This window comes from Rhinopithecus roxellana, chromosome 10, assembly GCF_007565055.1.
Source record: "Rhinopithecus roxellana isolate Shanxi Qingling chromosome 10, ASM756505v1, whole genome shotgun sequence".
NCBI lineage: Eukaryota > Metazoa > Chordata > Mammalia > Primates > Cercopithecidae > Rhinopithecus > Rhinopithecus roxellana.
This window is the reverse complement of record NC_044558.1, coordinates 135,115,898-135,138,661: the sequence shown is the minus strand read 5'-3', so window position 1 is coordinate 135,138,661 and position 22,764 is coordinate 135,115,898. Positions and strand designations below refer to the sequence as shown.

At 38.4% G+C, this 22,764-nt stretch overlaps 1 protein-coding gene across 15 annotated transcripts in view; it reads right to left on the bottom strand.

Moving 5' to 3' along the window:
- The window catches only part of PPFIBP1 (PPFIA binding protein 1), a 181,314-nt gene that overhangs the window by 22,311 nt on the left and 136,239 nt on the right, over positions 1-22,764 (bottom strand). For 4 of the 15 annotated variants that reach the window (XM_030939444.1, XM_010379868.2, XM_010379870.2 and 1 more), the window contains exons 8-16: positions 19,476-19,568; positions 19,054-19,146; positions 17,580-17,694; positions 15,468-15,500; positions 13,422-13,483; positions 9,955-10,039; positions 6,432-6,586; positions 2,187-2,302; positions 1,241-1,297 (exon numbers count right to left, since the gene is read on the bottom strand). In XM_030939444.1, coding sequence (XP_030795304.1) covers positions 1,241-1,297; positions 2,187-2,302; positions 6,432-6,586; positions 9,955-10,039; positions 13,422-13,483; positions 15,468-15,500; positions 17,580-17,694; positions 19,054-19,146; positions 19,476-19,568 — 809 coding nt within the window. The remainder of the gene's footprint in view (positions 1-1,240; positions 1,298-2,186; positions 2,303-6,431; positions 6,587-9,954; positions 10,040-13,421; positions 13,484-15,467; positions 15,501-17,579; positions 17,695-19,053; positions 19,147-19,475; positions 19,569-22,764) is intronic. The other 11 variants (XM_010379871.2, XM_010379873.1, XM_010379878.2 and 8 more) reach the window with 9 other exon arrangements.

Sequence of the window (22,764 nt, the reverse complement as noted above, 5' to 3'; positions counted from 1 at the left end):
GTGCCACTGTTTCTAAGTAAAACATCTTGGAAAGAAACTAAAATTGCATGTGGATTGAATCCTAGTAATAAAAGAAAATCTGGAATCAGGCAGTCACTTATGTGCTTAACTAAATGACAACATTTAGTTCTTTTAAAAGCAGGGGTGATTAACTGTCCTGCCAATAATTCTGACTGCCCTACACATGTTAGAAGAGCTGGAAAAGCACTTAGGACTAGCCTTGTGATGTCAATATTCAAAAATAAAGCAGTGTTTTCCGCGGACTAGTGGTGACGTCCTCTGCACGTACACATTTAAACTAGGAACTTTAAAAATACTCATGTACTATTTATATCTAATCCTTCTAATTAAAATAAAGAATGGAAGTTTTACTTTTCAATTCACGAGGGAATCACCTTTCTGAGCCTGGCAAAGCAATTCATTTTATAGTTCTAATTAAAGCATAGTAGAGGAATCCCTAATGCTGTCCATGATAATTCATTTTCTATCCTAGTGAAGGGAAAGAGACACTATAAACATCCAGAGACTCTCTCTTTCACATAATTAGTATTCAATTGTATAGAGCTGGTGTTACTAAAAAATTGAAGGTAGAGATATGTGACCAGTTTAGAGAGAGTGACAGAGAAGTAATGTATTTGGCTCTATGAAACAGAGTAATATAAATACTGCACATTTACAAACTTTTAAAAGACATTTCTTCTGTATTTATATGTATACATTGCCAGAAGTATCAACTACCAAATAAAGTAAAACATAATAGTGAGAAAAGAAAAGATCTCATTTTTGAGTACTGCTCTGAAAATAGACTTTTCTAATTTAATCCAGACTTTAACTTGGATAAACATAGATATTAGGTCAGTTCACAAAACTGAAAGTGCACAAAAAACCCATCTCAGCTTTTCCAGCATCACATCATTCCCTGTGATGCCTTCCCACTGGACTCAAAATATGTCAGTGCAAAAATGAATTAAAAGCATTGAACTTCAAATGAAAACTGATTAAGCAAGGCTAAAGACCTGCAAAACCCCGGCATGAGATAATAGCAAATGAGACATTATTTCTTTGTAAACTTACAGCTCCCCACCTTCACCCCCACCCAATTATTATAGCTGCATTAATTTATTCAGTAATTGAACAGCCTCGGTCATTTGCTGTTAGTATTAGTAATTGTTAGTATAACAGAACTCTCTTCCTCCTCTAGCCTCAATCACATTTTCACATTGAATAAAATGTAACTTACAAAAGATTATCACACAGTTGGGTATCAACAGTGGCACCAAGGATTATCTTTCCATCACTAAAATGTAAAGAACAAAAGGTATTTATTAACCTCACGAATAAAAGACCATATATGTTCTAAGTGAACAGATATATAAAAAACAAAAAATTGTGCGAAGGAAGCTATTTCTATTTTTTTAAAAAATGTTCTATTTGGCCTAAAATAAGACTAGGCAATTTGGGAATATGTTGGCAAAACATTCCATTTGCTTACAGACAAACTACTGTATCCTTTTCCTGTCCCCTTCAGACCCATCCTTCAAATGCACTCACAGCACATGACCGTGACTATTTAGTTTACAGTCCTTTCACAGTTACCTATGACCTAGGACATAAAAATCCAAGTTCCTTAAACTGTTTTTTCTTTTTTTTCTTTTTGAGACACAGTCTCACTCTGTCACCCAGGCTGGAGTACAGTGATGTGATCTCAGCTCACTTCAGCCTCCGCTTCCTGGGTTTATGTGATTCTTGTGCCTCAGCTTCCGAGTAGCTGGGATTATAGGCATGCACCACCACACTCAGCTAATTTTTGTGTTTTCAGTAGAGATGGGATTTCGCCACGCTGGCCAGGCTGGTCTCAAACTCCTGGCCTCAAGTGATCTGCCTGCCTTGGCCTCCCAAAGTGTTGAGATTATAGGCGTGAGCCACCACACCTAGCCATGTTCCTCAAGATCTCTTTTGAACCTGACCACCCTACCTCTACCTCTGCAGCCTCATCTCTTATCGCTTCCTGCTTCACACCTCTTATTTCCATAATTCAGAACTGATTACAGATCCCCCAATGGACGTCTTGCTGTTTCTTGCTTCTCTAGGTAAAAATTGTGTCTGTAAATAAATGCAATACATCTGTGTCTTTGGTTGATCTACTATTTTGAACATTTATATTGCACTGTTAATAAATGACATACTTTTCTTCAAATGAAGTCTCTGGCCTAGGAGTCAACTTTGATTTTTCAGAAGTTTCCGTGCTTATAGTTGCTGGCAATAATGAAGGGATGGAAACTTGCAAGATGGTGGTATGGAACTGTAATGTAATCATAAAAAGTCAAAAGTCAATCAATCAATCAATCAATCAATCAAAACAAAACACAAGCCACAGAGTAATTAAACAAAAGTAAGACAATTAAATGGTCTATTGACAAAAATCTCATAATCATTGTTCAGAACTCTATAAAATGATTTCGGAATATAAACATCTACACAGAAGAAGTACTAATCAAGGAAATCATTCTGGAGGAAGGAAATTTTTTAACTTGGTTCTGAATAAGACACTGAATATTGTGAAAAAGATGGTATACCATTAAGCAAGTTAACAGTAATGTTTTTTTCTTTTTTTGAGACGGTGTCTTGCTATGTTGCCCAGAATGGTCTCGAACTCCTGGGCTCAAGCGGTCTCCTGCCATAGCCTTCTGAGTAGCTGAGATTATAGATGTGTGCCACCGTACCCAGCTAGTAATAGTAAATCCTAAAACCTTAAGCCCTGGCTGAAATATTGGCTCTGACACACTTGGCTAAGTGATCTGTGATCTTAGCAAATCACTTTGCTAGGCATCCATCAGTTTTGCCCTCTATAAAATAAGAATGACAATGCCTACCCTGCAGGTTGCAACGATTTAACGTAAGATTTGGGTAACATGTTTTGCTTTCAACACTCTATTACTACTATTATTTTTTGAGACATGGTCTCACTTTGTCATCCAGGCTGAAGTACAGTGCTGCGGTCACGGCTCACTGCAGCCTCGAACTTCTGGGCTCAAGTGATCCTCCCACCTTAGCCCCATCAAGTAGTTGGGACTACAGGCATGCACCACCACAGCTGGCTGATGTTTAAAATTTTTTTGTAGAAACAGGGTTTCCCTCTGTTGCCCAGGTTAATCTGGAACTCTGTGCTCAAGCAGTCCTCCTGCCTCAGCCTCCCAAAGTGCTGGGATTACAGGCATGAGCCACTGTGTCCAGCGAAAAGCTCCATTTTTACTTTGATTTCTACTACTAATCTTATAGGGAACATTGGTCAAGCCAGTTAGTTATTATTCTATGTGCGAACTAGTTGACTAATTTCAATTAACAAAATTGATGAAAAGTGTAATTAAAACCAATTACAATGGACTTTGTGGCTACCACTTAAAACACTTTGCTTAATGATAATAATATTACAGCAACAAATAAAATGCATAACACATTTTCTCAAACAAATGCTTTGTGTATCCTAAGGAAGGAGCCTGTGAAATAATTTTAATACTTCGGTTTTCAATAATTTCTTACGACCGTAGAGCAGTTAGATTGTGGGCCACATCATAAATGAATGAACGAAAAATATTTCAGTAAAAAAAAAAAAAATGAACAAAGTTTGTCATAATGAACTCCTGCCAGTCAACCAGTGATAGTTCTTCACTTCTAAAAGCTGCCTGGTAAGGACTCACACCAGTGGACACACTTCTACACGCCAACCAGTCAGCAACAGTCTCACCTTAGTAATCACACATCTACAGTGGACGTTGACTCACACTTGCCTCAGAAAGTCCACCAATCCTTGAGCTCCAACCATCCCAAAACCCACATATGATCAGCTAGAAGAGAATGTACTTGACCGGGAACACTCACTCACTTAAGTAAGCAATACATTCAGCTTTGTGATTTTTGTTTCTGTTATTCAGTGGTGGGCTCATCCTTTAACGCAATAAAAGGTTATAAAATGTGAAGTCATATTATTTATAAAGTAGGAGATTATTTCACTATCAACTTTTTCAGTTTGAATCTTTATGGTGAATCCTGGGCAACTTATTTAGCCATCATCGCTGTTTCCTGAAGTTCATTTGTCTCATGAGATTCCTAATCATGAGGAAAATATAACTATACTAACAGACCCATTTTCTTGATCTTTTTCAAACTTTTAGACTTTAATTCCAAACTCAGATCCCCCTCCTGGCTTTTCTTTAAAAATGTGGCTGAACTCCCTCAATCCTCATCAAACCATTCTTGTTACAAACTTAAAACCTGTAATTAAACTACAATTCACATATCAAAGACTTTTTCTAAAAGGACATGAGATTATTCGGGTGTACACTACATGTAACACTAGTTCTATAATTGCAGCATACTCATGGGCTGTCAAATATTATTTTTGCTTTCAATATAAATATATATCTAACAATTAGGGGATATTTTCCACCAAAGTATTTCTTATTCCTTAACTAATTCCTTGATTAATGAAATATTTCAGCCCTCTCCTACATTTAAGAGAGAAATTTTCATTGTCTTCTCCTTTAATTCATTTTCATTCAGTTCAAATTTCATCTTCTCATTGTGTAATTATCAGCAACAGATAAAAAGTAAAAATGCCACTTGGTTTCTTCTCACTATCTATAGTAAAAATGTGAGAAGAGAAATGACCAAAACAGAAACTGCTAAAATAAGGAAGCCAAGATTCTTTACACAATGAAACTATTTCCCATTCCCGGTCTCTCTAGATACAAAAAAATTACACTAAAATTAAGAAACGGTTTCAGGGCAAAGATCAAGCACAAGGGCTATCAGGAAAACATGGTCTTCAGGTGAGCCAAGGATGTGGCTGTAAAACCCTTTGCTAAGACCTCAGGATGGACTAGACTAGAATCAAATAAAAATAGAAAAAAAAATACCTTAGGAAGATTAGAGTAGTGCTGTCTCATTGAACCTTTGAAAAATGATCAAAGGCTCCAAAAATAATGGGATGTCCCACTGCAGCCTTACAGGGAACCTTAGCTACAGAGATAGGCTTATGGGGAAGATAGCTGTGGATGTGTTCTTCTCTAATTCAGTGAATTATACCATGATTCATATGAAATTCTAAATGTTTAAAATATTATACCAAATTAGACTCAAAGGGACAGAGATAATGGAAAATGAAGAGATGAATTTGGAGATCTTTGGGCATTTCTGCAGGCACAAAACTGAGATAACTACTCATCTGCAAATACAGGCAAAGGAAGGATGACTTAGAGGGAAGAGCCACTAGCCCAGAGGATTGGCAACACGTGCCTGGCCGGATTTTGGAATTGCTATGGACTGGTGACACCTGTGAGCCTTCCAGCTCCCCTTTTTTAATGGGAGTGGCTACCGCAGTTACATTATAGCTGTCCAACTATTGTATGGGTGTGTGGAGGGCAGATAACTGTCCTTGAAGTCCACAGCTCTTTAAGTCAATGGAACAGTCCCCAAGGAGCTGTGCGCAAGGAACTGTACCTGAGGAGCTTCACCCACATCTCAACCTGGTCTGGATGACAAGATCCTGGGATGTTGACACCTCACTGGAATGAGACTCAGGTGTCTTTGGAAAGGGGGCGAGTGTCTTTTGCATGGGAGAGGGATGTAAAGTGGTGTAGCCAGAGGGTAGATTATATTTTCCAAATACGGTTGCACCAATATATCCCATCCCATGTGTCCTAACAATGTAATGTTGTCACTTGTTCATCAAGAGGTAAGGTAGGGTCTATGTTTCCTTTCCTTGAATCAGGGTGGGCTGTAGGCCTGTGGCTACAGCAGAAGAGATGCCATGTAATTTCTGAGATAAATCATAACAGGTGATGCAGAGTTGCCCAGGCCTCCTGGAATGCTCACCCTTAGGATTGTGAGGAAGCCCAAGTGGTCACAGGTAGTTGTTCTAAATGGGGCCTCAGCTGAGGTCCCAGCCAAAAGCCAGCCTCAACTACCAGACATATGAGTGAGTTAGCCTTCAGACGACTCAGGCCCAGGCCTTCACGCCACTCCAGCTGATGCCAAGTGGAGCAGAGACGAGATGCTCATGCTGAACCCTGCTGAAGTGCAGAGTCATGAGCAAAAGAAATGCTGTCATTGAAGCCACAAACTTTCAGTGTGGTATACAATAGATAGCAAACAGATTTTCATGCCAGTTTGATGCAAAGGAAGGAGTGTATAACTGCTTACTCCTCTCCAGTTGCTTCTTCCAAGTCTAAAGAAGTCAGAAGAAAATTTTATTCAATTATCTTTCAGAGTCACCGTCAGAAGTGGCCAAAGTCAATTTATTTATATAACCTCACTTGAGCTGGTAATGGAACTGAGAAAGGAACCCATGTTTTTCACGTTATAAGCAGTGTTTTAACTGTCAATAACACAGTCTCTTCAACATGAAGGAAATATCGAAAGTCTATTAATACCTCTTCAGGAACACTTGTGTTAAATGGGTCACGACTGGGAGATCCCATTACTGGAGTGGGTGATGGACTTTTCTCCAGATCACTGAAACCCTGTGCATCCAGCAAAGTGGAGATGGAACTGGAATTGAGCAGATCTTCATATTCTCCATCTTTGCCTAGGAAAAGACAAAGCAAAGAGAAGACAACAGCAGCTTTTGATTTATATTTCACTTTTACAAGAAGATACGAATCCCAATTATATTGAACATAAACTTTTTTCTGATCCTCAAAAATCAGATTCAGCTTCTCCTGGCATCCCTTGAAAAACAACATAGGACCTAGGAAACAGCATTTGAAACTGAACAACTAGGGCCAGGGGCTCTTGGGCCACAGTGGGTACCTATGATATTAATAGACAAAGTCGTACTTGATACATTGACTCACCAGAGGGAAAGAAAATTAAAAGTTAACTTTTTCCAACAACTCTCTTGTAATTTTGTTTTAAAATCCGGGGCTTACAAATTTTAGTGTAGGAATAATCAAACTGAATAATACCTGGTACAAAACTTTGGGAGGCCGAGACGGGCGGATCACGAGGTTAGGAGATCGAGACCATCCTGGCTAACCCGGTGAAACCCCGTCTCTACTAAAAAAAAAAAAAAAAAAAAAAAAAAAAAAAAAACAACAAAAAACTAGCCGGGCGAGGTGGCGGGTGCCTGTGGTCCCAGCTACTCGGGAGGCTGAGGCAAGAGAATGGCGGGAACCCGGTAGGCGGAGCTTGCAGTGAGCTGAGATCCGGCCACTGTACTCCAGCCTGGGCGACAGAGCGAGACTCTGTCTCAAAAAAAAAAAAAAAAAAAAAAAAAAAAAACCAAATTCCGAATAGCAACAAAGTCCCATTTAAACAACTTAGTTTTCATCACTGCTGTGCTCTTGAAAAAACATAGAAAGAATAGAAAAAACAAAAAGACAGATGACCTTTGATCTCTCAAGAGGATCCTTTTATGCCATTTTAAAGCAAAAAAAATCTGATGGAAAAAAGCAACCACATATTCACCCAAGTTGCAACCTTGAGAAATTTTTTTGCATCTCTAGAAATCAAAAGGATTAAATGGTGAAAGCGCAGTGCCAGATATTCTTTTTTAAAAACAGAAAAAAAAAAAAAAATGATACTTAAGACTCTAATCGGCCGGGCGCGGTGGCTCAAGCCTGTAATCCCAGCACTTTGGGAGGCCGAGACGGGCGGATCACGAGGTCAGGAGATCGAGACCATCCTGGCTAACACTGTGAAACCCCGTCTCCACTAAAAAATAGAAAAAACTAGCCGGGCGAGGTGGCGGGCGCCTGTAGTCCCAGCTACTCGGGAGGCTGAGGCAGGAGAATGGCGTGAACCCGGGAGGCAGAGCTTGCAGTGAGCTGAGATCTGGCCACTGCACTCCAGCCTGGGCGACAGAGTGAGACTCCGTCTCAAAAAAAAAAAAAAAAAAAAAAAAAAAAAAAAAAAAGACTCTAATCTACAAATAATATGAAATGGTAAATCATACACTTGTTTAAAGATCTTAATCAGACCACAGCCTCTTAATTTAGGTTTCACAAGAATGTTATTCTAATTTTATTAGAATTTAGTGTTATTAGAATTGTGTGAGGATTAACTAAATATAACTTCTAGTGAGAAATCAGTTTATACAACCCTTTATTGGAACAGAATGTAGTTTTCAAGGGTTTATGAAAATCTGTGCTGCTGTACCTCGTTAAAAACTACCTCTTTTATTTACATGTTCGTATGCACAGGAAAAAAAGCTAGAAAGAAACAATATAAAAAAATGCCAATAGTGATCATGCCAGTGCAATGAGTGATTTTTATCTCTTTTCTTTATTTTCCAAATGTTTTACAATATAGTCTAATTAAAGGAATTAATTTTTTTCTGCCTTGGTTTTAAACATAAGAATTGGACAGTTGAAACTCTATAAAATTAAACAATATTTTAAATGAGATGCATATGTAAAAATCACTTACAAATTTGCAATATTCCATAGGATAGAGACTCTTCTTCTGAAGGCATGGAAAATGCTGAGTGATGAGAATTGCTAGTCAACACTGATTATCAGAGGTTCATTTGCTCACTCAGATTATTTATAAAATCTAATATGTCAGACCCTGCATACAATTTTTTTTTCCCAAAATCCTGATCCAAAGCAGGATTCTCTGTGAACTCACCAAAATTAAAATTTCAAAATCTGAGTATTTCATGGGGACCTTCCAAAAGAATTGTTTATTTCCAGTGCTTATGTTGAGAGCAAATAACTCTACCTATGCATTGCTAAAAAACAAGAGCCCTTTCAAATTTCCTCCACATTTGAGGATGGCCAATTGGCCCATCTGCAGATAAAGTAATAATAAGTACAACAAAATGCACAACTATCTTTACGTACCTGTTTTACAGGGTTTTTCTGAACCTACCATGTTCAAAGCTGAACTCAATCCTCTTTACCTAGCCCAGTGTTCCTTCTCTAGGCTTCCCCATATCAGTAAATGGAACCATCAACTACCCAGCTGCTTTAGTTGGAAAGGTCTTTCTTGATCTCTCCCCTCTTCTTCACTCTCCTCCTCTATCTTATTACACCACTGGGTCAATCCACCATAACATATTCCCAATCAGCAACTACTAGATTTTTTCACTTGGAATACTGCAAATCTCAGAATTGGTTTCCGCTGCTCCCAATTGCTCTCAATACTGCTCACTTCCCTCCATGGCCCGCGTGTTACAAAGATCATGCTGCTGACTTTTTTTTTTTTTTTTTTTTTGAGACGGAGTCTCACTCTGTCACCCAGGCTGGAGTGCAATGGTGCAATCTCGGCTCACTGCAACCTCCACCTCCCGGGTTCAGGTGATTCTCCTGCCTCAGCCTCCTGAGTAGCTGGGATTACAGGCACCTGCCCCCACGCCCAGCTAATTTTTGTATTTTTAGTAGAGACGGGGTTTCACCATGTTGGTCAGGCTTGTCTCGAACTCCTCACCTCAGGTGATTCACCTGCCTTGGCCTCCCAAAGTGCTGGGATTACAGGCATGAGCCACCATGCCTGGCCACTGCTGACTTTTAAAACCCTTCACTGAGTCCCTCTGCACTTGAGCAAGCGCTTAACTCCACCCATTGCATGACCAGTGGTTGCTCATCATTATGGTCTCATCTCATCCCCTCTCCCCACTGCCCACCACCTTGCAGCTGCACTGGTGTTCTTCTTCTCAAGCATGCCACATTCTTTTCCCCCTAGGCTCTCTGCATATGCTGTTGTTTTCTCTCTCTGGAATGCCATCTCATCAACTCCTCAGAGAGGCACTCCACGACCAACGACTCTACAGTACACTGACTCCTCAGGCTGGACACTTTCTGGCAGAGTACAGTTCTAATTGTTCAATTAATGAATGAGCTACCTAATCTGGGACAATGGGTATGATCCAGGAAAGAAACTGAGGCCAAATGTGTAAGTTTATAGCCACCTAGAGTCAACCAAAGTAGAAAAACTTTTCGAGCTACACTCTACCTTTTTTACCTTGGGCCAGTACCACAGTATCTTGCATTTTCTTGTACCTGTTCAGGCACTGTCGAAGATCTTCTATTTTTCGATCCTAGGAATAAAATAAATTATAATCTTTAATCCTATGTTCTTAAAAGAGTAACAGTAATCACTTTTACATAAAGAATATGCATGATTCTGCTGAGAGAGCATTTTAAAAAAAGAATAAGCAGATGTGAATTATTTACATTATTTAAAGAATACTTCTAAGCTTTAGGAGAACTGGTAATAACTAGACTATGTTTCCTACATACATTAAAGATATGGAAAAAGTACCTCTAAATTTAGAGATCCTATCCTTTAGCTGCCATCTTTAAACAAACAAAAACAAAACAAGGTAATAAGACACAAAACAAAAAAAGAAAAAAGTAAGCTTCAATTACTCCCCTCTGTAACTTATAAATCAAACCTCGAAAGAAAGGCCGCCATCTTCTGTCTTTCTTAGCCATCATTAATCATCATCTGGCTTCTCCCCTCTCAAAACACTCTACCAAGGTGACCTCCTATCTATTAAAAACAATGAACACTTTTCATCTTTTTTTTTTTTTTTTTTGAGACAGGGTCTCGCTCTGTTACCCAGGCTGCAGTGTAGTGGTGCAATCTTGGCTCACTGCAGCCTCAATCTTCTGGGCTCAAGTCATCCTCCCACCTCAACCTCCTGAGTTGCTGGGAGTACACACATGCAGCACTATGATCAGGTCATTTTTGTATTTTTGTAGAGATGGGGTTTCACCATGTTGCCCAGACTGCTCTTGAAATCCTGGGCTCAAGTAATCTGTCCACCTTGGCCTCCTGAAGTGCTGGGATTACAGGCATGAGCCACCATGACCAGCCCCAACCTTTTTCTAATTTGACCTCTGTATGGCACTTGACTGACCTCACTCTTTCCTTCTCCTTTCACTTATCCATCCACTCTTTCTTTTCTTCCATTTTTGTTTATCAATCCTTTGACCAGATAGCTGCCAAACTTCCATAACTCCCATTATCTTCTTGGACTAATAAAATGCTAGAGCTTCCGGGTTCTGTCCGTGACCCTCTTTACTTTTCCCATGTGCTCAACTGTCCTATGAAACTGGCCTCCCTAGCTCCTCCCATTCTCATTCCAGGCCTGGCCATGTGGCTGGCTTTGGCCAAAGAGATATCAGCAAGTGTAATTCAAGCAAAGGCTTGAAAAGCATTTGCCCTTTGTGGCTGCCCTGTGGTGCGGCTCTAAGGAACCCTGAGGAACTATGTGAAGAAGCCTAGCCTAGTCTACTGGAGGATGGGAGACCATCTGGAGAAGAGGCTAGTCCTCCCAGCTGTGGCCAACCTAAACCAAGCTGTCAATAACCGGACACGTGAATGACACTATCCTAAATTATGCATGCAGTCTCATCTAAGCCACCAGCTGACTGCAGACATCAACTAAGCCAGCCGAGATCAGAAGAATCATCTAGCCAACTCACAGAAGTATGAGAAATAATAAATGTGGTCTGTCACAAAGCAAAAGCTAACTGACACATCAACTGTGGCTTAGTCTACACCAAACTACAACTCTACATTTCTCCTAAAATTGATGGCCTCACGCCCCATCAATCTATGTTTCTACATTAATCCTAACATTTAGATTCATGTTCAACTTTCTGTAAGAAATCTCCTTAAGAATGTCCCGTAAGCATATTGGATAGACTAGATCTACAATTAAGTTCATTCTTTCCCTTCAGTACTTGAGCCTGTGCTTGGATTTCCTTAACTCCTTAAGAGCACCATCCATTCACCCAGTTGCCCAAACCAGAAACTTACTCTCGTTTTTCAAATCCAGAGACCTTAAATCTTGTCAACCCGTAAATTTCTCTAAAACCTCTTCCCACCTTACCACTTCACTGCTATTGCCTTACTTCAAGCCCTCTTCATTTCTCACCTATTTTAACAAACTTTTAACTGTTGACCTGTCGTCACTCTCCCATTCTGCTACCAGAGTTAGCTTTCTAAAATGGCAATTTAATCATGTCACTGCCTAAGGTTTACATGCTAAGATCCTAAATCAAGAGCATGGTGCACGAAGCGGCCTGCCCCCTGACTGAGCTCTGTGGTCAGCCCCACGCCCCCTCCTTCACCTGCACTGTTCAATCCCAGCATGCACTGTGCTGTTTCACACTTGGTCTCAAGACAAGTTTTGACTCATGGGCCCTTTGCCTAAGAAGTCTTTATTTTCCCAGTGAACAATTCTTGCTTTTCCCCAGAATTTGCTCAAATATGTCCTCTTTGAAGTATTCTGAACTCCCAACCCCATGAGGAAGTTATGTTACTCTGGGTGCTCCTATAAAGGTTTGAGCATCTCATAGGCCCTCATTCAACACTGGGAGTTTTGTTTGCTATTGCTTGTTGAGGGACAGAAATGAAAACAAAATGAATTTCAGTTGTTTTTTAAAAAATAAAAGTTACGGTGGGTAGCTTGCTAATTCCTTGTCTTTTTATTCAATAGTGGGAAACATTAGCAAAAAGGAACCTGTATGAGTAGGTATGATGATCAGTTTATTTCCAGGCAATAAAGAGCAAATAAAGAGAACGCAAGGCAAAAATAAACAAGGAGATAAGAAAAACAGAGTAGTCAAGAATGAGAGAAAGAAGCTTACAATGGGAGAAAAGGATCAAGCCAAAGTTCTTTGACATTCTGTTGTTTTTTACTTCCTTGAAATTACTCTTTTTTGGGGGAAATATTCCCTGGTTCTATTCATTCAGGCAGATAAGGGGAGAGAAGTTCTGATGACATCAGCTGAACACAATTGCGGCTGCCAGCTGGATACATGGATGGTCAGGCAGGCCATGAAGAAACCCATTGTTTTCGTGGGGTAACTGCATCCCTGCCCTTAGCAGGATGAAACATCAGATGTGGATAACAAGAACCAACTGGCGGGAAAAAACCTGTGGAAACCTTGGAATGAAGCCAAAGTAGCCAAAGTAGCTGAAGTAAAGACTGTGCCGCTGTTTTCTGGTATTTAATCTCTCAGGAGAGCAGAGACAATCACAGATGTGAAACAGGCCAGGAGTGTAAAGGAAATAATGAGTAAGTGGAGGACAAAATCAGCATGACCATGAAGCTGAGGCTGTCAAGTTAGCTCCTTCAGGGCCCACAGGTCAGCCCAGAATTTTCAGTGCCCACAGACAGGATCTACTATGGAATGTATCCTCTCTATGTCACCTGAATATGCGGAACTGATCAGAGAGTTTGAACATTTTCTGAATTCATGGGGGCAGGAGTTCTCAGTGGAGCCAGTGCAGCTCCTCCCTATTCCTGTGCATACAGCCCACCTGGGAGTGTGCACACCTGCCCCTCACTCCTAGCAGTGTTCTGGGCGTGTTCTTTTAAAATGGAATAGCTCATGAAACTGCATGGAATGGTCAAAATGGTGTTTAAAAACATCCACATATATATTTAAATTTCATCTGGATACCTTTTCTTCATTTGCTGCCATCAAAGACTCCACAGCTTTCTTCATTTTTTGTACTTCGATGTCTGAAAATAACATCAAATCAGAAGCCAGTTTAGTTCACATGTGTGACAGTGATCAGAAGTTATTTACTCTCCAGACTGAAATATTTTAAGGTAAATATGTTAATGATTTCTTTCATTTATTCTTTTAAAAGGGCACATTTAACACCCATATTCTCTTTTAGGGAAAATCTGAAAAGATGGACGTCTTCTATCTCACCTGAACAGTTGCCATTCTAGAAAGAAAACAAGGGTGTGTGAGAACTAGCTATCGTCTCTTAAAGCAACAAGAGAATCTTCATGAGAACACTGAAGATGAATTTCAGTGCTATAGTAGTAAAAACATGTTTTTAAAAAAGGAATCTACAAAGCAGTGCGTGAAAGCCATGAATGGTATATATAATGACAAAAGCAGAGAAAATGATAGTTATAACCAAGATAGAGGCATGAATGAATGGTAGGAGCCTGATGGCATGTAGTATTTACATGAGTAGTCATGCTAAGAAGCTGGTTGTAGTTCCATACGTAAGGATAATAAGTACTTTGCTTCATCTATAAACTTCATTTCCAATACTACCTTAAGATTGATTTCAAGACATAAAGGCCAAAGTAAGCTGAATGTGATTCTCCTTAAAATTTGATATTCAAATACAAAAGCATGTTACTTGAATAATAAAAAACTTAAATATTTTAAAGATGAAAAGTCACTCCAGGTCTTGGTGCAGTGGCTCATGCCTGTAATCCCAGCACTTCGGGAGGCCAAGGTGGGAGGATTGCTTGAGCTCAGGAGTTTGAGATCAGCCTGGGCAACAGAGCAAGACCCTGTCTCAAATAAATAAATAAATGAAAAGTCACTCCAAAGCGAAATCACAAACTACAAAATCGAAACAGGAAAAAAAAAATCAGCTAAAGTTGCCTGCTTCTGAGAGAAAAAAAAATTACTGAAGATAATTTTTTTTTAGAGACAGCGTCTTCCTGTCATTCAGATGGAGTGCATGGCACAACCACAGCTCACTGTAGCCTTGAACTCCTGGGCTCCAGTGATCCTCCCACCTCAACCTCTTGAGGAGTTGGGATTACAGGAGTGAGCCACCACATCTAGTCTTCTTAAGATAATTTTTAAAACAGTGGTGCATCATTCAGCATTGGTGTAACATTTTAAATTAAGATATATTCTATAGGAATTGAGAATTTAACATCTGGGGGAAAGAGCCCCTAAGAAGTTAATTTTTTTTTTTTTTAAGAGATGGGGTCTCACTATTGCCCAGAATGTGGTACAATGGCAAGATCATAGCTCACTGCAGCCTCAAACTCCTAGATGCCTGGGGCTCAAGTGATCCTTCCACCTCAGCCTCCTGAGTAGCTGGGACTACAGGCATGCACCACCATGTTCAGCTAATTTTAAATTTTTTTTTGTAGAACAGGATCTTACTATGTTGCCCAGGCTGGTCTTGAACCCATGGCCTCAAAAGTGATCCTCCCACCATGTCTGGCAGGATTTATCTTAATGTTGCATTAAATATTCAGGCTCCATTAATCAGCTGGATTCAATCTCTGTTGTAACAACATAACATGTTCAAAGAAGCTTTAATAGATCTCAAATAGTGGACTTCAAAACATTGAAAAGCAAAAGCAAATTTCAAAATTATCCTTCAACTCTGGTAAACCTTTAAAATCGTGAGTTTTTGTACTATAAGAGTTATTTTCTCCTCTGACCCTGTATCACCTAGACTGCAAGGAACATGTTTTCTTACATCCACAATGCTGTGTGCCCTGTTATACCCTGTAGAGCAGAAAGGTTGAATCAGACAAAATCTTCAAAATAATCTTTTACCTTATTGTTTTATTATCCACCCTGTATTGTGTACACTCTGAAGAAATGGAGGGCTTATCGATGAAGCAACTTTACATCTTTGGTGAGAGAAATGTTTTAAAACACATGCAAAGAACAGTCCAAGGTAGTATTTTTGGTGAATGTAAAGGCTGATGGAAATGCACCAAACCTTACTTTTTTCTTTGAGCTTCTTTTTAAAATTTTCATCTGTGCAGGAAAACCCATCGAATTGGAAGTTAGCAAACATTACAACAATAAATAATATTTTAAAATCACTATTATTTAGTCTCCTTTGAACTAAAATAAAGAAAATCTAACCTCATAAAAACTTTTTCAGCACGATTTTGTGACTGCAGGATTGGCAGTATATGTTCTGTGTGAGGTTAGAAAGAGAATATAAGACCTAAATTTGAATTACTACCTCTGTTACTTCATTTTTCTGGACCGTGATTTTCTCACATTAAAATCAGGTTTATGGAGTACAAGCACTTCTTATACCATAAATGATGAAAACCTAGTTAATGTCACTTTGTTTTTATATTTCCATCACAGTTTGATACCTGGTCCTCCTGAATGTGACTAAAACACTGCTTGTGTCACGTGCAACTTACCACTCAAGTTCAACAACACTGAAAGGGTCTATCTCCTGTCCAATAAGATGAGGCCACTGAGGATGCAGTTAGAAGCTATCCCAGTATCACCCTGACATGAGCTTTCTAAAGACTTGCTCTCAATCCCCGTATTTAGCTGGTGGGCACTGGTAATACACAGTTCCCAGGTTGATTTGAGTCCTCAGAACAGACTTTGGGTAGCATTACTCTAATATCTTCTAGCCCACAAGTCCTGTGATGCCATTTTATTCTTTATCTTTCTTTTTTTTCAGAGACAGGATCTTGCTCCGTTGTCCAGGCTGAAGTGCAGTGACACAGTCATAGCTCACTACAGCCTCGAACTCCTGGGCCTTCAGCAATCCTCTCTCCTCAGCCTCCCAAGTAGCTGGGATTACAGGAGTGAGCCACCATGCCTGGCGAAATTTGAAATTTAAAAATTTCAAATCTTAAAAAATTTTTTGTATAGACAGAGTCTCATTGTGTCACCCACGCTGGTCTTGAACTCCTGGCCTCAAGCAATCCTCCTTCCTTGGCCTCCCAAAGTACTGGGATTACAGGTATGAGCCATTGTGCCCAGCCCATTTTATTCTTAAAACCCTAAAAGCATGATCAGTATGACCTGTTTCTGAATGTCCCTTATCAATACACAATTCTATATATGCCAAACAGTAGGTGATGGGCTGGGGCGGAGAGGCGGTTGGCAGTGAGAATCCATTTTCCTCAGGTTTGATGAATTTTCTGATGGACAGGGAATTGGGATACCTACAGGTATATAAGGCCATGGTATTCTAGAGCCAAGAAGGACTTTACAGATAATGTAATTCAAGTCCCTCATTGGACAGACAATGTTACTAATTTTCATACTGACAGATAAAAATGTAACAAAGCTACACTAACTGGAATTTGTACTGTTTTGAATGAGTCAGGAATTGCTTTGGTATCTCATAGTGCCACAGTCATCATTCATAATTACAAAGAAAGGTTAAATTTAACCTAGTGCTGCCAGATGTTATGTACATTATATTTCCAAATATAATTTTAAAAATATATTTCATTTGGGCTATTTTCTATCACGTACAACGTACTTTGTTAGAAATTATGGTCCATATAATACTCAGAACGAACCTCTTCAGTTATGAAAAAAAGATTTGGACAAATTCATGCATTTTTCCAAAAACAGAATTAGCTTATTTTTCTAAAAGGTAGAGGGGCTCAATCCCTGGTATAATTTTTTTACTAATTTTTCCAAAGATACAGAGCCATTTTTCTCTTCTGTCAAAAGGGCAGAACAGTTTCTAAGTCCCTTACTTTATCTAATTTCAGTTCTGAGGGCAACAATCCTGGGACACAGGGATGGTTCTTTTTAACTTTTGGCATACATTCCCTTGCATTGCAATTGAGACAAGTCCATTCTTGTGATGAGAATTTACAGTCTAGTAATCCTAAACACCAAATAAAGTACAGAATTCCCCTTTTCCAGCTGCTGAAGAGGAAGTTAATGGATTCCCAGTCATGGTAAAGAGTCTTGGAGAATTCCCTGTGGTTCTGGGCCTGACTGGATTCTGCTACTCTTTCTTTGATGCTAAAACTACACATTGACTATCATCGGTTTCTTTTACAGATTTTGGAGGACTTTAAAAAAATGAGATGACAAATGTGAAATATATCTTCTTACCTCTATCAACAATTTCAACCCCTTCTCCTTTCATCCTGAAAACCAATTTTTCTTGTAGCCTTTTTACTTCAGATTCCTTTTCTTCTAGTTGTTCTTTTAAAGATGCCAGTTCATCCTACAAGTTACAAATTCATTTAAAAATAGCAGATCATGACTAAAAAAGAACATTCAGAGAGCACATTAGCTCTTTAAATCAATAATCAGGTTTTATGAATGAAACAAATCTGTAAGAATTTAGATGCAAGCATCAGAAATCAGACAAGGGCAATGAAAAGCAAAAAGCAAGACTATTAGCAGAAGTTCTGTTTATAATAGTTATGGTATAATTATTACAAGTTTCTTTGTAATCAAATGAAAAAGAGATCTTTTAAAGTGTAATTAGGGATGGGATAGCCCTAAGGTTTAAATCTTTACATTAAATTAAAAATATAACCAAGTTAATCAAGGAAGATAATCAAATTAGATACTTAGTGTCATAAAAGCAAAATAAAATGCAAATTGGAAAAGACTAGCTTGACATTTATTCGGCATTTCAAGTTGGCACTCATGCCTCCTTGACAAGCACAGAGTTTCATTAATGGGTAAGGGAGCAAGTCATCAACAACTTTAGCCAAATCATGAAACTAAATAATTCACCCTCATCACTAAGATAAAAGGACAGAATCTCCTACAACAATGGGAAAAAATAAATTAGAAAACAGATATTTAAGCCCTCTTTTAATTTTTAACTACACAACTGTATAAGATTTCAAGTCCATCCTTCTATGTACTAATGTTTAAATTTTCAGTTTCCTTTCAGTAAAGAGAAGGTTTAGCAAACAAATTTTGCTGGCTGTATTTAACACAGAAAATACAGCTATGCAATGCTTTATATTCAATATCACATTTTACTTTCAGAATCCCTAATGATACATTTATTATATTTAGTACTATGAGAAGACGTAGTTCTCCAGTGAGGTGAGGCAGTTGGCCCTATAGTTTTGACTTCTGGTAGGAGCACAGTGGACAAGTACAAAAAATTTTCAGTAGCACTGGCAGGAAGTGTGAACCTGTTCTCACTGTGCTGCTTCTCAGCAGTCATTTCTATTCGTAGCCATGATAATGTCAACTGCTGTATATTTACCATCAAGAAAGTCACTAAAGAGGAAAGTGACCTCTACTGTGGATACGAAACAGAATTCTTTCACAAGCGAATGTTTACAATTATTTTACTAGGCTTGGGTCTCAGTCTAAGAGAGTTTAATTTACAAATTCCTTCATTTTACCTGTTTATTATATTTCACTAATTATTTCATGTATTTCTGAAAACAACATCAGGGATCCCATTTTCCCTTCAATCAGCTTGAGGTGATTTTAATCAACAGGTGACACACACACAGAATGAATGCACATGCCACTAAAACATCATCACAGCAAAACAACACAAGCCAGAAAGCAACAGGCCACGGACCCCATCACCCAACGTCTACTACACCTTCAGTGACTCCCATTTTTGTTCCATCCGCTGCTTTTCATACTGCATCTGACCCACCTTGATTTTCATGCTAGAAAGTTTGGCCATTAAAGACTGGTAGAGAGACAGAGGAGTGAAAGAAAACTACAGATAGAAAAAGACAAACTAAATAACCAAGAAAATAGTACCAGTTTATAAAGGAGGTTAGATACAACTCAGAGAAAGGGCAGGTTATGTTCTGTCAGAAGAATTAAGCCTTGTTTTTAAATTCAGATCAGTGGTGTTTAAATTCAAGAAGGTTTCCAGCTTGGGGGGAACTTCATTTACTTTTAAAATACCTTCTTTATCATATACTAAGTAGAAAATATATTATTTATATTATTGGGCATAGATGAACAGTGGAGCCATTTGTTTGAAAATGTTAACCTGTGAGAAAAACTTACTTTGGTTGATTTAAGCTTTTTTTCATACTGAAGTCTCTCACTGTCCATTTCACTGACTTTTAACCTCAAATCATTGATCTCCTGAATCAGTCCCTGTCCAAGCAGAAACATGAAAGTGCATTAGGAAAGTGGTAACACAGTTACCTACATCTATAAAATAGCAGCTTGGAAATCTTAAGAAGTCACCAGCTCCTAGGGTTAGTTGTATGAATCAGATGAGACAAATGGAAATAAATGTACCTCCTTAAGAACGAAAGCATCTTTCCATTTAAAACATTCCTTTAAATCCCCAATGCCTCTGCCTTAAAGTGATGGGCTTATGAAAATAAAAGGTGACTATAATTTTGATTAAGAAATGTAGCTTAATATCTATTATTTGTCAGATATTTCTATCCTAAAAATGACTCTATGAATGCTATTTCACAGAGTGCTATTGCTATTCTATTTTATAGAATGCTATTTCATATTTTAAATATATCACATTCTTTAGTGAAGCCATTTACCTTTTGAACCTTCTCAGTGATACACAGTTATTAAAACAATTTGTAATTTCTTCCTTTGTCCACAAAAATATGGATTGATCGCCAACCCAATATGGGAGAATGAAATGAAAATTAAATCCTTTAAGCCCATGAATCCTTAAGATTCATGAAACAGCCAGGAAAATGTTTTATTTTTACAAAGTGAATAACAGGAACATGAGAATAGTCAAATCAGTTTTAATTTTGAGGACAATTTTAATTATTGTCATATATAACATCACAAAGTTTCCCAACTATTCTCTAATCTCTGGGTATGTGCATACGTTTTAGCAATAGTGTTGAATTCTTATTAGAAGCTTATCAGGGATTGAGTTTACTGTAAGTTTGATGACAATTCTCAATTGGAAAGTAGATGAGGTTCTGTTCACCTAATTTTATAATTAGAAAATGAAAGAGAAACCAATCCTAATGTTTACATGACACAACACAATTTTGCACCTTTTCTGCCATTTTTTATTTTATTTAGTGTCACTTTTTAAAGAACCAATTTGCTCATAAAACTTGTTCAAGTATTCTGAGAAATAGTGGTGTATTTTTGTTCAGAGCCCAGAGAGTAGGAAAGGAAATTAGAGTGTTAAGCAATATTAACACCACCAAAAGAGACACTCAAATACTCTGCGTGGGAGATGACTTATTTTTACTACAAGCCACAAAGATCCCTACAATGGTTACTGTATTTTTGCTTCTCTCTCCCTCTCTCTCTTTTTTTTTTAAAGACAGAGTCTTGCTCTGTCACCCAGGCTGGAGTGCAATGCTGCCATCTTGCTCACTGCAACCTCCACCTCCAGGGTGGCATCAGCCTCCCGAGTAGCTGGGATTACGGGTGCCTGCCACCACGCCCAGCTAATTTTTGTATTTTTAGTAGAGACAGGGGTTTCACCATGTTGACCTGGCTGGTCTTGAACTCCTGATCTCAAGTGATCCACCTTCCTCGGACTCCCTAAGTGTTGGGATTACAGGTGTGAGCCACTGTACCCGGCCAGTTTCTCTCTTTTTACAAAGATATGCATGTATTCCTGGTTCATAAATTCATAGACTACAGGACAAAATTGTCCACGAATGCCAAAAATTACAAGTAGAACAATGCTGTAAGAAATAAATCTTTGTAAATAGCAATTATTTTAAGCTTCCAAGTGTAATGATTCAAGTTCACAAAGGCTAAGAGAAGGGATGCTATAATGAAATACACTTCCCAGTAAACTCACAGGCTTTTAAATTGTGGTCTCTTATAAAATGGGGCAAAATATTACCTATCATAGTTATACAATTACTCCTTAATAATGGCACAATATTTCACTTAGATGATATCTATTTTCTTCTTATGAATTAGGTCAAGAACTGTTTGACATTATTCAATAACATATTTGTGATTTCTCATCTAACAGGTCAGAATTCAAGTTTAAAGAAAAAAAATAAGCTTTTCCCAGTTATCTAAACTAATCATCCTTGCATAATATGAGTCCTTAGTGATATTCATCAATATGATCTTTTTAAATATATATTTTCCTACTTTCTCATTGCTAAGAAATAGCATTGAGGCTGGGCGTGGTGGCTCAAGCCTGTAATCCCAGCACTTTGGGAGGCCGAGGCGGGCGGATCACGAGGTCAGGAGATCGAGACCATCCTGGCTAACAAGGTGAAACCCCGTCTCTACTAAAAAATACAAAAAACTAGCCGGGCGAGGTGGCGGGTGCCAGTAGTCCCAGCTACTCGGGAGGCTGAAGCAGGAGAATGGCGTGAACCCGGGAGGCGGAGCTTGCAGTGAGCTGAGATCTGGCCACTGCACTCCAGCCTGGGCGACAGAGTGAGACTCCGTCTCAAAAAAAAAAAAAAAAAGAAAAAAAAAAAGAAAAAAAAAAGAAATAGCATTGAATTCTTATCTGCTATTGTTGTACTTTACCCCTTCCTTTAGAAATAGTGCCAATATGCAAAGAAGAAACAATTGAAAAAAATGGAATTGTAAACTGGGATAATTTATCTGTTTTAACAAAAACTACTCAACTATATTTCATGGCAATACTTTAAATATGGTCTACATTTCCAACCTGAAATCATATCTTCCCCAGACAACACAAGCTGGAAAATCTAGAAATGGCTCCCTAATGTAAAACTTTAAAAAACAGAATACAAATTATTTCAATCAAGTTCTTATCAGAAGTTCAGTCCTTTTAAGAAACAAAATCCCTGTTCCCTTTCCCTTTTCCCTTTCAGAGAACTCCTCAGGGCTCCTGCAGGAACTCAGTCTCTGACATGTATGCTCTTACCACAAGGGGGTACTGTAGAAAGATGCTAATCATTTTCCATTAGCAAGGCCAGGGACAAGTTCTGAATCTTCCAAAGTTTAAAGAATTTTACCCTCAGTCCTTTGGAAATGCCTATACTTCTTCCCCATGCCAATATTTTCTTGGAAATTAATATCCAAATAATCTAAAATTCTAAGAGAAAGTTAAATATTGTGGATGCATGGAACAGCCAGGAAAATATTTTTATTAAGGGAACGATAACAGGAACATGAGAATATTCAAGTTAGTTTAATAGTGAAGATTATTTTAATTATTTTCATATGAAACATCACAAAGTTTACCACATATGCTCTAATCTCCGGGTATGTGCATACGTTTTAGAAATAACACTGAATTTTTATTAGAAGATTATCAGGGATTGAGTGTACTGGAAGTTTGATGACAAGATCTCTTTGTATATGATTAAGAGTGCATGAGTGAAACAATGAAAAAGTGGGGAAAAAA